Source organism: Hipposideros armiger, unplaced genomic scaffold (genome assembly GCF_001890085.2).
Source record: "Hipposideros armiger isolate ML-2016 unplaced genomic scaffold, ASM189008v1 scaffold_1602, whole genome shotgun sequence".
NCBI lineage: Eukaryota > Metazoa > Chordata > Mammalia > Chiroptera > Hipposideridae > Hipposideros > Hipposideros armiger.
The window spans coordinates 44,306-61,087 of NW_017732952.1; the positions used below are offsets into that span (position 1 = coordinate 44,306).

At 38.0% G+C, this 16,782-nt stretch overlaps 1 protein-coding gene across 1 annotated transcript in view; it reads right to left on the bottom strand.

The window, feature by feature from the left end:
* LOC109377887 (uncharacterized protein C8orf34-like) overlaps window positions 1-16,782 on the bottom strand; it is a 125,240-nt gene that overhangs the window by 27,579 nt on the left and 80,879 nt on the right. Inside the window, 1 exon segment of the mRNA XM_019634358.1 lies at window positions 11,213-11,241. Coding sequence (XP_019489903.1) covers window positions 11,213-11,241 — 29 coding nt within the window.

The window sequence follows — 16,782 nt, forward strand, 5'->3', positions numbered from 1 at the left end:
GAGCGACTTTCCGTAAACAAATATAATAACATTAGCATACCTAACAGTAACTTAACAATTATTCAGTATCAACAAAGATCTAACTAGTGTTCAAATTTTCCTGATGATCTCAGGGAAATTACCGTAGTTTGTTTGCACAAGTCAGACTCTATGCAAGACGCCATATGTTTCGAGTGACTGTCTTTTATGTCTCTTAATATATAGGTTCCCCTCCTCTGTCTCATTTTTTCCCCCTTATAATTGTGTTATTGCTATTGTTCAAGAAACTCAAGTAGTTTGTCCTGTGAATTTTCCACAGTCTCGATTTTCCCCCTGTGATGTGGTTTAAAATGTTCCCGTGCCCCTTGTAATTTCTGTAAATAAGTAGTTAGATCTGGATGAAGCTTTGTTGCAGGTGTTTTTTTTTAAAAAAAGAAATATTGCTTCAGAAAGAATGGTTAGAGTTTCACACTGACTCTTCTTCAGTGATAATGGCAGAGCTGATAAATCTTCCTGAGATTCATTAATTCAGTAGGAATTGCCAAATGGTGATTGTCTAATTTTAGAATTCCACATTCATCTATTTGTTGAAATACTTCTGAAAACAGATACTTCTTGTCAACAAATACTTGGTTACCCGAAGTACGATTTGTAAAAGAAAGGCAGATGAAATGTTTGAGTCTTTACTTTTAGCAGTTTTCTACAATAATTACTTTGGCCCGCTAACATTCTCTAAAGATTATTAACTTTTTTTCGATGAACACAGATTTTAAGATATTAGATACAATTAACTGCATTGCAGTTATTATTTTTGTTCATGTTTGAATTTTCTCAATTCTTTCCAGTAGGAGACTATTTAACCTGGGTGCCTGAGCTCTTTTTGACACACTCCTAGTGGTATTTCAGTGTTCTTGCCTTCTGGCATGACAAGATTTAGGCTCATGTTGTATGTCTGCTCCAGACAGGAACCAGCCATTGTTCTAACGGACTCTGATTCCTTTTAGTGGGAAGTATGTTTTAAGAGCAGAATCTGGACACTAGGGGTACTCATTGTTATTGGGTTTGTAACAGTGGACAGGCCTAAGAAATAGGTATGTTTTAAGCATAATTCAGACTTATAGAAAAGTTGAAAAACAAAAACATCCAACACCTGTGTACCCTTCACCCAATTGCCCAAATGTTGTTAATGTGATAATGTGAACATTATTGGTTGATATTTTGCCTTATCATTCTCTCATATCTCTATCTATATATATAAAATTCCCCTAGAACCGCCTGAAGGTAAGTTGCAGATATGATATTCCTTTACCCATAAACACTTCAGGGTATATTTCCTATAAAAAAGGATTTTCTTCTATGGCCACAGTATAATTCTCAAAACCAAAAATTAACACTGATAAAATACTAATGTACCAACCTGTTTAAATTTCCCCAATTATTTGAATAATGTTGCTTATGGAAAAAGAAAATCCTGGATTACATATGGCATTCAATTTTAATTTTTTAAAGGTTTTATTGGGGAATCGGGGAAGGGGAACAGACAAGCCGCTGTCCTTTTTTGTTCTTCAGTCTAGTTGTGGAGGATGTCACCCCACTGGCCCATGTTGGTATTGTGATCATTGTGCTCTTCCGGGCTAAGGCAGATCAGTTGCCGACCTTTGGACAGCTGCTCACTGTGGCTCATGACAGCTCACGCTGGCCACTGGCCACTCATGGTAGCTTATGTCAGCCCACTGCAGCCTACGCCGTAGCCAGCAACTCACGGCAGCCCAGTTCCAGATCAAGCTGTTGTTCACCATCACAGCTGTAGAGGGTGCAGCATCACTGGCCCATGTGGGATCCAAACCGGCGGCCCTGCTGCTCAGAGCTCACACTCCCAAGCCAACTCTTAACCCAATGAGCCACTCAGCTGGCCCCAATTTTAATTTTTTATCTCATTTAATGTGGAACAGTTTTCAGTCTTTCTTTGATATTTACAGCCTTCATGTTTATTTTAAACACAAGGACCACTTATTATTAAGGCAGTCCCTCAATGCGTGTTTTTCCACTATTTTTCTCGTGATTATATTCAAGTCATGCACTTTGGCAAAAGTAACACAGACGTGATGTGTTCTATTCGTATCACAAGGCACACAATGTTGATTTGTTCTATCGATAGTGAACTGAACCTTGATCACTTGGTTAGGTAGGGTCTTTCAAGTTTCTCATTGTAAAACTGCTACTTTTCTCTCATTAATTATTATGTTCTGGGAGTAAATGTGAAACTATGTAGATAGCCTGTAATTCATGAAAATTTCACCCACTAATTTTAATATCCTTTGCTGCCCCTTGGCTGCATCAATTACTATGATGGCTGCCAATTCGTGATTTTCTAATTTCACCATTCTTCTACATTTATTTGTTGGTACTTAACTATGAGAAAGAACTCCTCTTTCACCTTCACTTATGGGTGTATGTAGAGGGGTGCACGCGTGTGCGTGTGTGTGTGTGTGTGTGTGTGTTACAGTATGACAGGTTTGGCTATTATTGTTTTGGCTTTAATATGATCAAATTTGTACCTATATCTTCATTACACTTAGATAAATGGTAGCACACTATAAACACATTTTTTCACCTTGCCTTTTTCTTTTAACAACATATCTTGAGGATGACTCGGTAGTCTCTACCGTGTTTCCCCGAAAACAAGACCGGGTTTTATATTAATTTTTGCCCCAACAATCTATATTTATTCATTTATTCATGAACAAAAATCTACATATATTCAAACAGTCATGTCTGGCTGACGATCTCAACTGGGGCTTATTTTGGGGTAGGGCTTATATTAACGAGCATCCTGAAAATCATGCCAGGGCTAATTTGCCGGTTAGGTTTTATTTTCAGGGAAATACGGTATTGCGTGGATGAACTATAAGTAATCCAGTATACTTCTTTTAATGGGCAGTTAGTTATTTCTACTCTTTTGATATTTGAATAGCACAAAAATGTATAGTAACATGCATAGGGTTTTCCCCTATTTTTGCCAGTGTGTCCTTGGAATAAACTCATAGAATTTGGATCATTTGATCAAATAATAATTGCACATGTACTTTTTTCGATATTTAAAATTTTCCCTCCATAGTGTTCGCATCATTTTGCATTCCCGCCAGCAATGTGTGAAAGCGCCTGCTCCCCACAGACTCACCAACACAGTATTTTAACAAACTGGGGGATTTTTTTAAATCTGATGGATGCGCAATGGTATTTAATTCGCATTTCTCTTATTTTGAACAAGGCTGAGCATCTTTTCATACAGTTAAGCATTTTGTTTAATTTTCTGTGAACAATCTTCTCATGTGGCTCATTTTTAGTAAAATGTAGGTCTTTTATCCTCTATTTTTAAAAGCGCCCTATAATTAGGGTTATGGGGCTTTGTCTGTGATGGAAACTGCAAATATTTTTCCTTGTTTGTCCTTTTCCACATTTCAGAGAGGTTTTTAGGACAAACGATGGGCAACAATCCTACCTACTGGCTGTCTCCCTTACTATTAGGGCTGTTATCTTATAAATCAAACATATGACCAACATAGCATAGAAACAGCTCTATGGACTTTCCTCTACTGCCAAAGAGATCATGTAATGCACATGTAGGTCACATGTCAGCAGGCAAGAGATTGTGAAATACAGAAGCAGGGCAAAATAATCATACCAATTTAAGCATGTCTTACTGGATATAACAGCCATTCTCCAGCTAGTGACAAAAACAAAACAAAACAGAAACAACAACTACAACAACAACAACAACACACACACACACACACACACACACACACACACACACAGACCGTTTGCCTGGGAAGAAATGAACAGAAATGGAAAGTGAATAGCTATCTGGTAGAAAAATGCCTTACTTCGAAGTTGCTGAGTTCAGCTCTTCATTGGTATACTTAGTGAGACACCCACCAAGTGGCCAGAAAAGCCCATGGCACATAATGTGTGCATGGAATTCCAATAGTACACATACAGCCATTCTGCATTAATATAAGATAGGCTGTCTTGGAGCTTCTTCGCTTTTTAGTGAGGCAAGATAACACACTGGTAAAGAAAATGGGTTTCTGGAGTTCAATTTGTACCCAAATCTGAGTTGAGCAGGATATTAGCTATACATGTAAATCTGCCCCACTTACCAAAGTCTGTGGGCTTCACCTGTCCTGTGTGTGGAAAACAGAGATAAGAAGAGCTTTCTTTTGGACTGTTGTGAATGTTAGTGACGAAGTGTACTCACAGCACTTGGCACGGTACCTGTCACCCTATGTGCCTGATAAATGCATATCGTCCCCTGCCGAGTTAGCCTTCACAGGGTCTCATATATATTCACTTCCACCCTGAAACACTGTGACCACAGACACCACCCGCCTCCTCTCCTTCCAGATAACCATCATAATGGAACAAATTAGAGCTCTCGATGTAATAAAACAGCCCGCAGAGAATATCTTGACAGTGGGAAAAATGGTAAAAGGCCACAGAAGGTAGAACAACCGAATTAGAGGAATAAGGTGATTTTAGTTCTAGCTAGTTATTCACTCATCATTTATCATAGGCTTGAGTTTCTAAGAAACATAGTTTCTCAAAAAAAGTAGCCATTATTAATTGAGTGATTACTCTGCCCCAGGCATTATAATAGGAACAGTACTGGCATAATCCACTGGAGAGGTTGAGCGTATAGACTGGCTTTGAGTTCCATGCTTCCATTTACTATGGCACAAAAGGAACTTATAAAATTAAGGGCTACTATTTTTACCTGTCAGCCCGGTGAGTAACAGTACCTAGGTCACAGACATGATGTAATTATTAAGAGCACAGGCTCTGGAGTTGATTTGCCTGGGCTTATGTTCCCCTTCTACTTTCTACAACCTCTGGTAAGTTTATTACCCTCCTGGGTCACCTGTCAAGTGGGAATAACAGTCCCTCCTTCCCAGGATATTAGTGCACATTAAATAACACAGGTAAGGAGTTTAAAACACCGCCTGGCACCGAGTTAAGTTCCCAATAAATGTTACCTATTTTTTCAATAGGATAAAATGGTATAATCTATAACAAATGCTTAACCCAAGGTCTAGAATATTCACTCAAGAGTCCATTATTATATCTACTATTATTATTATTATTATTATTATTATTATTATTATTATATCTATTTAAAGACTCAAGGACTAGAAACTCAAACTCACTATCATTTAACAGGCAACGAGAGCTAAAGAGAACAGGCTGATGGGTTGTCTAAGAGACATGTGGACTGTCCAAACTCTAAATACTATAAAATGTATCTTTTACTTGAGCCACGACTTCAGGGAGCCCTGTCCTATACCTCATTATCCAGACTTCTGTGGAACTATTCTAACTGAACTCTACTTTTGCATTACGACATCTGCCTAGGTCAGCAGACATTAGTCAAAAAACTCCTATGAAACTAATGACCTTCTTACTGTAAGAATATATACTTTTTCATTGTGATGAAAAACATGGAACTTAGAAGCTGCCATCTTAACCATTTTTAAACGCGCAGCACAATAATGTCACATATATTCTCACTGTGCGATCAATCTCTGCAAAACCAATGTGAGCACATGTCTCCCGTCTTGCAAAACTGAAACCCTGTACCCACTAACTCCCACTCTTCCCGCCCGCCAGCCCCTGGTAACCATCATTTTACTTGTTTCCATGAATTTGACTACTTCAGATGCCTCATATAAGTGGAATCAGGCAGTATATATCTTTGTGTGACTGACTTATTTCACTCAGCATAATATCCTCAAGGTTCTTTCATGTTGTAGCACGTGACAGGATTTCCTTCCTTCTAAGGGCTGAATAATATTCCATTGCATGTATAGACCATATTTTGTTTATCTATTCATCCATAAGTGGACACCTAGGTTGCTTCCACCTTTTGGCTGCTGCAAATAATTGTGCAATGAACTCGCGTGTGCAAATATGTCTTAGAGATCCTGCTTTCAATTATTTTGGACATATACCCAGGAGTAGGATTTCTGGATCATCTGGTAATTTTATTTTTAATGCTTTTAAGAAAGAGCTGCTGTACTGCTTTCCATGGTGTCTGCACCATTTTACATTCCCACCAACAGTGTACAAGACAATTTCTCTACATCCTCACTGACGCTTATTTTCTGGGGTTTTTCTGTTTGTTTGTTTGTTTGTTTGTTTGTTTGTTTGTTCGTTTGTTTTTGGATAGTAGCTACCCTGATAGATATGAGATGGTATCTCACTGTAGTTTCACTGTAATTTTGATTTACATTTTTTCTAATGATCAGTGACACTGAGCATCTTTTCATAAGCTTGCTGGCCATTTGTATATCATCTTTGGAGAAAAGTCTATTGAAGTCCTTTGCCCATTTTTAATCAGGCTGTTTTGCGGTTGAGTTGTGGGAGTTCTTTATATATCCTGCATATTAACCTCTTATCAGACATATGATTTGCAAATATTTCTCATATTCCAAAAGCTGCCTTTTCACTCTGTTGTCTTTCGTTCATAAAAATATAAGAATATTTTTGAGGATAATGACACATTATACAGTCTCTACTCCATGAGGATTACATTGGAGACATTCTTTTCTTAGGATTCAGTTGCAGGAAGTTCGTCTTCCTGTGAACAACCAGTTTGCTATGATCCTATGGGGGGTGATGACACTGAGAGACAAAAAGCTCAATGTGGCTCAACTGGAGCAATGATATTGAACCTCAAACCTGCGGTTTGTGCAGCGGGCTCATATTTTCCCTCTAACCCATTCCTTTTTGAAATGATTTTCCCAACTGTTTCTTTAAATGCTTCATATTTGGGACAGCTTAGCAATCTACCTAAAGGTATTTTTGAGTGAGCAAGTAACTGATGTTATTTTTAATAGTTACTAAAACCATTCCATTTCACAGAGCAGAACACTGAAGCTCGGCATCTATGAATAACTTTCTGAAGTCACATAATTAGAAAATGACAACAGCCAAGATTCTGCGGATTTTCCCAGAATACCAAGCTACTTCCTGAAGCAGTGAACACAAATTCCAAGAGAGAGACAAGAAGTTCCATTTGTGATGTGGCTGCTGCGTTCTCGAAGAGCGCACATGAGCTGAGATCGCTTTTCTGCAAAAAAGATCAGGGAAGGGGGTGGACGGATGACAATGAATGAAAATATGAAAATACATAAAAAATGTGACCTGGAAGTACTAGAGTCTGGCTGTCTTACACTACTCCTGGTTGAGTACAGCACAGACTCTGATAGAGAAAAAACAGTGAAATACAGCATACGATACAGATTTAAATGAAAAAAAAAAAGCGACTGCTAAGTCTAGTCTTAAGGAATCCGGACTTCATTTGGTAGGTAGTAGGCAGTCACAAAAAATTTTTCAGCAGGATTTGGTTTTAGGGAGGTTCCTCCCATGGCATGTCTTAGCTAGGGTTCCCTAAAACTAGAGGCTGAGAAACTGATTTACTGGGGGGTGGAGGGGAGGGCAGTTTTTAAGTGAAACCTGTAAGAGTGAAGGAAGCAGGAGAAAGCAAGGGAAAACACGATTCAGCTCAGCTCTACGCTCAGCTCGATCCCCTAGGGAGCTCTGGGATATGAATGACAACACAGAGCCTTATTTCAGTCAGGTGTTCGTCGAGGGCCAACCCGGGCAGCTCTGGGCAGGATGCTTCTCACTGGGAGATGAAGGAGCCCGAAGGCACCCAACACTCATAGTCGAAAGATGGGTCGCACCGTCCTGGTGAAGGGGAACTGGGCAGGCGCCAACCATGCCTACTGTATGACATTTTCAGGGATGAATTGGAATCATAGGAGTCTGAAAAATTATATATAGCTATGAAAGGTCACACCATCTGAACTCAGATGAGGACTGTGTAGGCAAAATAATGGCTTCCCCAAATGTCCACATCCTAATCCCTAAACCTGTGAATATGTCACATGTCATGGCAAAAGGAACTTCACATAATTAAGGCTAAAGATGTTACAATGGGGCCATTATCTTGATTAGCTGAGTGGTCCCAACCTAGGCACATCCCATAAAATTGGAGGCCTTTCCCAAGCTGAAGCTAGAGAGAGATGAGATGTCGCTGGTTTGGAAGATGTAGAAAGGGGCCATGCGCCAAGGAATAAAGCAGCCTTTAGAAGCTATAATACCAAGGGCAGAAAACAGATTTCCCCTTGAACTCCAGGAAGGAAGGCAGCCCTTTGATACCTTGATTTTAGTCCAGGAAAACTCATGTTGAACTTCTAAACTACAGAACTGTAACATAATAAATTCTCTTGTTTTAATTTATTATAGAAGCAATAGAAAGCCAGAACTGTGGCTAAGGAAAGGGAAACGAAAAGATTAACCAATCAGAAATTAATAGAATTCCTACAGTTTAAAAGAAAGCCTTCAAAATAATATTAGTATCTGTTTTATTTTATCTTTCCATTTTACATAGAATTAATAATTCTTATCTTTTTCAGAATTTGTAAACTAGCTTTAAAGGTCACAGAAGAAAAAATTTCAATGATATTATAAACAAATTAGAATGACAGTGAAAAATCAGTGTTTTATAAAGGTTAAGAAAAATATATCTTTACTGAACCCCCAATATTGCTAATGGAAGATTAAAAGGAAGAATCTGTATTTATTTTTATTATTACATTAAAGACATAAGTGTCAGGTCAACACAAATTGTAAGTCATTCTGTGTGACTGTTTCTTTAGTGTCTGTCTGATACTCACTTTTTCTTAGTGAGAAAAAAGCAAAGCTGTGAGCTTCCTGGTCACCAGAGGGCGCCATGGGGCAGGCGGTTCCTCTCATCCAAGGGGTGATTCCCTATCGCGGCTGCGACTCGGGAAGAAAGTGTGTGTTTCATTTGTATTGTCTGGTACTCTTGAAAATCAAGTATGCGAGTGGGAACAAGTTTTTTCTACTAGCATGAATATTTTATTTTCAATAAATCTTATTTAGTGTGACAATTAGTGTCTTCCTCAATAAAAACGAAAATACATGTGCAATAAATTTCAATAGTTTCCATGAAGGCTTCAAAAAGATGCCTATTAAGTAAGTAAATGAAAATCAGCAACGTAGTTATATGGACACTCCCCTGAGCTAGCTAGTGCTTGGAAGAGAAAGGGAGAGAGAGGGGAGCCTGTATCCTGGGGATGATACTTGGAACCAGGTGTCTGGGAATCCACAGTTGTATCCGGTGAGGGTGAAATCCATTTTCAGTTCAAAAGACAATCAGTATGTTCTTTAGCCAAGGTGTAGACACTAACCCAGCTGCAAATCAAACCCAGAAAAAAGGGAAGGACATGGGCCAAAAAGACTCACACAAGCTAATTTATGGCTCAGACATCCAGGGTTTTGCAGAATATGTTGGAAGCAGCAAATGAGCCTAGAAATGATGATGATTGTGTCTCTGTACTTAAAATGAACATAGGGTATAAATGCAAGAGCAGGGATTATTAAAGTTCTGCAAATTGTAAGGAAAGTCATAGTATAAGAAGGAGACCAGTCTGGGCAAAGACAGTGACAGACACAGAGAACTAGAAAAAGAGGACGCAGCCAGGAGACGACACCTGCCACTCACTCAGCCAGCTACTACACACAGTCATGGCCTAGTTTGCATGCAGTTAATACAAATAGAAATTAAAATGATTTTAAAATATTATGATGGCTTATTAAAGGGAATTCATTTTTAAGAACATATTCATATATTTTATTTACTTATTTATTTAGTAAATCAAAAATTTATTTTTGTGGTACAACATTCAAAAGGCATATTCTTATTTGGAATAGAAAAATGCTAATTATTGTTTTTATAAAAATAATGTAATTATTACAGTATAGTTTACTTTTAGATGTCATAGTTAAATGATGCCATTTTTGTACAACATTTTCTATCATTTTCTTTCTGTGTATTTAGCCACCAAGCCAAATATATCAATGTTTTCTGTTTAGAGAGGTATTTGGATCGATGTTTACCAACTGCTGATGGCTATTTCTAGGTTTTTCTCCCTTTTCCAACTACATATCTCATGTCAATTTTTTTTTTCAGCCAAAACAAGATATCATAACAGATTGAATACAGAAGCATATATGACAATCCAGAAGTTTTCAATTAAGCCAGACATTAAAGAGGTTTTTTAAACTGTAAAGAGTGTAACTTTCTCACAGATATCTTATTGTAGAAAATAAAGTATTTTTTCATAAAAATATGTTTTTTAATGTGATGCTTTTGTCACTATTTTTAAAATGAATAAATATGTAACACTTTTATCAGTTTTCATTTGTAACACGGTAAATATGTCAAGGTATAATCTACAATTTTTTGGAGTCCTCTATAATTTTTAAGAATATCAACGGGTCTTGAGGCCAAAAAAATGAGAACTTCTATCCCAATCGTTCCTAAATGTATAATTCTAAATCACATTTCCTTTACAAGCAACAACTCATATAAACATGTTTAACAGATAACTCAAAATAAACAATTCAAAAGGGATAGCAGGTTGCTATCCTAACCTGCCAAATTTGCTCTTTCCCCAGCTTTTCTAATTTTGGTAAATGGCACCACAGTTCACTTAGTTTCTTATCCCCCAAACCTAAGAATCATCACTGACTGATCTCTTCTATAGCTCCTCACATCCAATCCATAGCAAGCTCCATTGATACTACCACTAAAATATAGTCCTAATCATATCACTTCTCATCACCTTCACAACTATCACTCCAATGCAAGGCATCACCATATTCTCTTTGCATCTTAAAAGAAAAAAAAAAAACCAAAAAACCAAACCAAACAAAAACCCAACAACAACAACAAAACTGAGTAAGGTTTAAAAAAGTAGCCGTAGAAAAGAACAAGTGAACTATATGTCTTCCATATCATCATCATCATCATCATCATCTAGATGATCTAGGCAGAATCCAAATAATTTACATAATACAATATTATTAGTGTTCATTTTTTAATGTAGTGATTCAGTGATTACAGTGATTCAGTTTTATATAACCAAATTCAAAACTCCTTGACTCAAAAGAATAGGTGATATATATTTCAGGAAATAACCTTCATTAAAAAAATATAAGCATATAACTTTGAAAGTTTTAAAATGTTGGCACCAAATAATTTATATTAACACATTTCATGTTTCAGAAACTTTTTAATTTCGATAGTGCACTCAAACCTAAGTTCTCATGTTCTCTTCATTAGATGTATGGTTCAACTTACCTTATCAAGTTCATCTGAAATTGCGATACCTGGAATTCAAGAGATTTATAAAAAGAGATTTAGAAGCAATCTTTAATAACGTAACGTTAAAGACAAATGTTCTATTTGTAAAACTATATTCTATATTTTTCTTTTTATTAGTAATTCAAAGTAATGTGATACATCCTTTCTACTAATGAAAACAAATTAAGAATTGCTGAGACAATGTAAATGATGCAACAAAAAGAAAACAAGTTTATAGTTGCTAAATGCAGAGCTCATGTTCAGAAATCCCAAACCTTTTGGAGCAATTGTAAACATTTCTAAATGCCTAACGTAAGTTATACCTTTATGCATGTTTGGGTTTTAAAAAATATACAAACTTGGGGCCGGCCGAGTGGCGCGATGGTTAAGAGCTCGCTTGGGATGCCAGAGGGCCCCTGTTCGGATCCCACATATGAGGGCCAGTGACACTGCCCTCTACAGCTAAGATGCTGAACAACAGCTCAACCTGGAGCTGGGCTGCCGTGAGTTGCTGGCGACGGCATAGGCTGCAGTCCCTGTGGCAGTGGGTTGCCATGGGCTACCGTATGTAGCCAGCAGCCAGCGTGAGCGGCCAGCAGCCGCAGTGAGCGGCCGTCCAGAAGCCGGCGACTGATCTGCCTCGCCAGGGAAGAGCGCAATGATGGTGCCAACTTGGGCCAGTGAAGCAGCGTCCTCCACAACTAGATTGAAGAACAAAACAACAGCAACTTGTCTGTTCCCCTTCCCCTAATTCCCCAGCACTGTTCCCATCCCCCCAATTACCCAATAAAAAAAAAATCTTTAAAAAAAAATATATATATATACAAACTTATAAACGGTCACTTGTAATAACTCAGCTTTCAAGATAATGTAGGAATTTTATAGGGTACAAATGGTTTATGTCACAGTCTATATTAGATTTAAAATATATTATTCCAGTTTATAAAAGCCAAATATATATTTAAATGCATTCAATGCAATACAACAAAAATGTTCCTTTCCAATACCAGTTCAAGATTAAAAGTGGATATATTATTGAAAAATAAATATTTAAAAGACAGCCTACTTTAAAAGAGAGAGTAATAAATATATAAAACAAAATTATCTTTCTCATCCCAAGTCATAAAACTTAGATATTAAATAGTTGAAAAACATATGATTTTTTTTTTTTACTTTTTACATTAATGCCCTTGGCCCTGCAAAAGGAATTTTCTCATTAAATTTTTAGAAAGCTATCAGTTGATCTTTAATTTTCTTTTACACTTCAGTTTATAAATCCATTATTCATAAAGATATCAATAATACTTCACCTATCTAGACTGTAGCCAAGAACTAGCAAGTACGTCAAAAAGGCCTTTGAAGAGTCAGAACGTGTGTTACACACAATTTGCACGTCACTCATGAGCTAGCTCCTGGGAACCTCTGTCCATTGTCTATTACTCTCAACTTCAGCTAGCATAAGGAAGGCCTAGAAATTTTACCAGTGAAAAATGGAGACAAAGAGAAAGGTTGCTATGAAGACATGTTAAAATACTAAGTGATGGGTCCCAGAATAAAAAATACTCAAACTAGATAAAAAGCACACTTGGTTTGGGGAAGGAATTGTGTCTCTTAATTGTTCCAGATGTTAGGTCTTACATATTGTGTTCAGATACCAATTGTTGAATTTTCTTAACATTTACATATTTTTGATGATTATACCTAATAAATCATTTAAATAAATCTCCATTCTACGATACATAATTCTTTCCGCTCCCTATTATCAATGTCAAATTACCTAAGGTATTTTTCTCACTTTCTGTTATTTCACTTGTAATCAAAGCTTAAGCTGATTAAATTTTAAAGAAACTAAAGCTGAGAGAATTTTAAAGAATTACTTCTTTACAGAAGCATGAAGCTCTAATGAGAACCATTTAAGCTGAGTACCCAGGGTATTTCTCTTCGTGCCAACAAAACATTCACTGTTCTCCCAATAGCCGGGCATTTTTCCTGGGAAAAGCTCCAGCCAGTGTTTTCACATGAACTGCAGCCTGCAGACAAATGTCTGGATGGACTATAGACACTCATCCTATCATTGCCTCACTCCAGAGAAAACGGCCAGAAGCAGCGAAAGCACAGGCTCAGAAACCGCTGGCAGTCCTGCTACCCTGGGAGCCGCTCCTCGCTAAGCAAAGGGCTGTGCTGACCAATGTCACGTAATGGGAAACTGCTGCTCTACAAAAACCAAAACACACAATCTGATACCAGAGGCTTACACTTAGAGAGGCAGAAGGTGGAAGAAACAGAAGGGCGGGGTCTCAGAGGAGATGGATCTGGAAGACATGGAACCAGAGGTAGCGCTCACCCAGCAAAGCCCAACTAACTATGCACTAATCACCGTGCTTTGTGCAGCCGTGTCCCTGTGCAGAGTGGCCCTGCCCACAGGAAGCTCAACGTCCAGGGAGGGGAGATGTGAAAACAGATTGCAGTGGATACACATGCTGGGAGAAAAGCAGAGGCGTACAAAAGGTGATGCACCAAATCCAGTCCAGAGGACAGCCACAGAGAAATCATCTTGGAGGAAGTAGTTTTGAGCTGACGCTAAAGAGAGGAGTAGATTTAGTTTGGTGGAAATGGAAGCAGTGGAGGGGAGGCGGGCTGAGATTTCAGAGCACGCGTATAGCATAAGCAAATGCACGACAGTGAGTGTGAAAACCTCATGCTGCTAGTGCACAAATGGCCTGTTGATAAGTCATGAGAGGTGGCACTCGAGACTTGATTAAGGGCCAGGTCATGGAGCACTCTCCATGAGGTTTTAGGAAGTCACTGAATATCTGTAGTAAGTGTCAGGTTTTCACTCTAGAACTGTCACACTGATGGCAGCGAGGCTCACTGGAGTAACAGAGAAACATGAGCATTGTCAAGACTGGTAATCTGTTTCTCAAACCATTGCAATATTTCTCCTGGGCCCATAAGCTAGACTACATGTCCCAGCCTCCCTTGCAGTCATTGTGGAATGAGGGCAGTTGAGAGACTGCATTTCCATCTGTAGGCACTAGAAACCTCCCTCGTGAACCTCTACTCTCTTTCTGCTTTGCTTCTGCAGGGCCCTGGAAACCAGTGCTGAAAATGGCCGAATACCAGAACGAAAGTAGTTTGCGCTCCTGTCACACGTCACCAAGCTACTCCCAGAGTGAGAAAACGCTCATACAGGATGAAGCCAGAGGGACTTTGGCCGTGAGACTCCCCTCACGTACGGTGAAGGCCACAGGCTCAGTAAACACAGGGACCACAACTGCTTTTTCAGTCATGGGGCAGGAATGAAATGCAACAGGCCAAACGGTTAAACCGAAGATCGGGGCAGTGTCATTGTGAGTGTGAATGAGGGAGTACTAATCGGGGTGAGAAGAGAATCAGACCCAAGATGTATCTTAGAGAAAAAATGAGCACAATTTGATAACCAATTAGTTATGAAGAGCAAGGGAGAGAGGCGAGTCTAGAAGGGTTCCAGTTTGGGTGAACTGGTCAGCGACAGTGCCACCACCTGAGACAGAGCGTGCAGAAGAAAGGTCACGTTTGAAAGGGGAGTATAACCTACTTGGATATATTGAGTTTAGCATGGCAGCGGGATACCCAAGTGGAGACACGCGTTAGGCATTTTGTTTCAAAAGCATATACAGTCTGAATGGAAAATACAGTTAAGTCCTCACTTAATACTGCCAATTGGTTCTGCAACTTTAAGCAAATGACGTGTAATGAAACCAATCTTACCACTGGCTAACTGATATACACAAAAGTTAAGTTTCTATGACAGCTCATCAAGATTTATACATATTAATATAAGCCTTTAACATACTACTTGGATAAGGCTCTTTTCATGAACATGACATAGCCATAAACTAAAAATTCATTTTATCATTGTTTGCTCCAAAAGTAAATCTAGCCCAAAGCAGGGCTTTCTTGAATCCCAACCAAAGAGTTTCTACTAATGGCAAAATTATAAGATTCTATCATAAGGCAAATTAACGTCTGAGGTGAGTTCATTGCACAAGAGTCTAAAAATACACTCTAATAAATTACCAATTAAGAGGTAGGAGAAAACTAAATCTCTCTCTCTCTTTGTACATAATTATAAAATATATATTGCAATATGTAAATATATATATAGAGAAAAATATATTATACACATTACTTTTCCCAAAATATACAAAGGGGCAATTTTAACTTTGATACGAATCATGAAATTAGTAAAACTATGCTATCTAAAAAAAAATACAGGTATCAAAATATAATCCCCTAGAATTTACTAGTGTTCTATTTTCCATTTAAGAACTTTCAATATTCTATGAAACCAAAACAAAATTTAATGAGGCCATGGCATTAATGTGCTTCGAAAGGTACCTAATTTTTAAAATTGAGAGATATTTGAAAACCAAAGAAAAATAGGAACTTTGAACTCGCTAAAACCGTAAAGCATATATGTATGCATCTGTCTACATATACAGAACGCATTTATCAAATCAAAATATTTGTTTGATTGCCTACTCTCAATAAAGATTCAAACTTTTGATTTGAAATATATCATTTTAACCTTCACACCTACCAGAAGGAGAGACAATCATGTCTTCCTGTGTTGGAGATGAGAGAACTGAGACTCATGGAGCTGTAATGACGTGCCTGACATTAGTCACCTCATAGAGGGCAGAGCAAAACCTCTAACCTAGGCCCTGGGATTACAGAATCATTGCTTTTACGAAAAGTATGTTACAAGGCACTGTGTTAGGTTCTGAAAGGATTCTAAGAATCCTTTAGAATCTGGCCCAGTTCTGTCCTTAAGTTTAGAGACATTAAAAACTCATGAGTCAGGCTGAGAAAGACAGATACCATATGATCTCACTTATATGTGGAATCTAAAGAACAGAATAAACCAGCAAACAAAACAGAAATAGACTCAGAGATATAGAGAAAAAACTGATGGTTGCTAGATGGGAAGGGGTTGGGGATAGGGGAGGAGGTGAAGGGATTAGAAAGTAGAAATTGGTAGTCACAAAATTGTCACGGGGATATGAAATACAGCATGGGGAATATAATCAGTAATGTTGTAAAGATTATGCAGGGTGCCAGATGGGCACTGGACTTATCAGGGGGATCACTTCATAGATTGTGTAGATGCCTGACCAATGAGCTATACACCTGAAGCTGAAGTAGAATAACATTGAGTGTCAACTATAATTAAAAATTTATCAGTACAGGATATAAAGTATAGCATAGGGAATATAGTCAATGCTATTGTAACAGCTATATACAATGTCAGAAGGGTATAGATTGGTGGATGTTATCACTTTATGAAGGGGGTAAATGTCTAATTATTATGCTGTTTTGTACACCTGGAACTAACAAAAAAAAACCTCAGGGAGGCAATAGGTATGTGTATAAATTAAGATAGATGACAGAAAACAATGGGGTTCAAAAGAAAAGAATAAATAAGACACCATTAGGTGTGCATGTGACCTCAGTAATAGTGACCTGGTAGAGAAATTGAAGTCAAATAACCATTGTGTGTGTTCGTGGGGGGCGGCAGGGGGCGG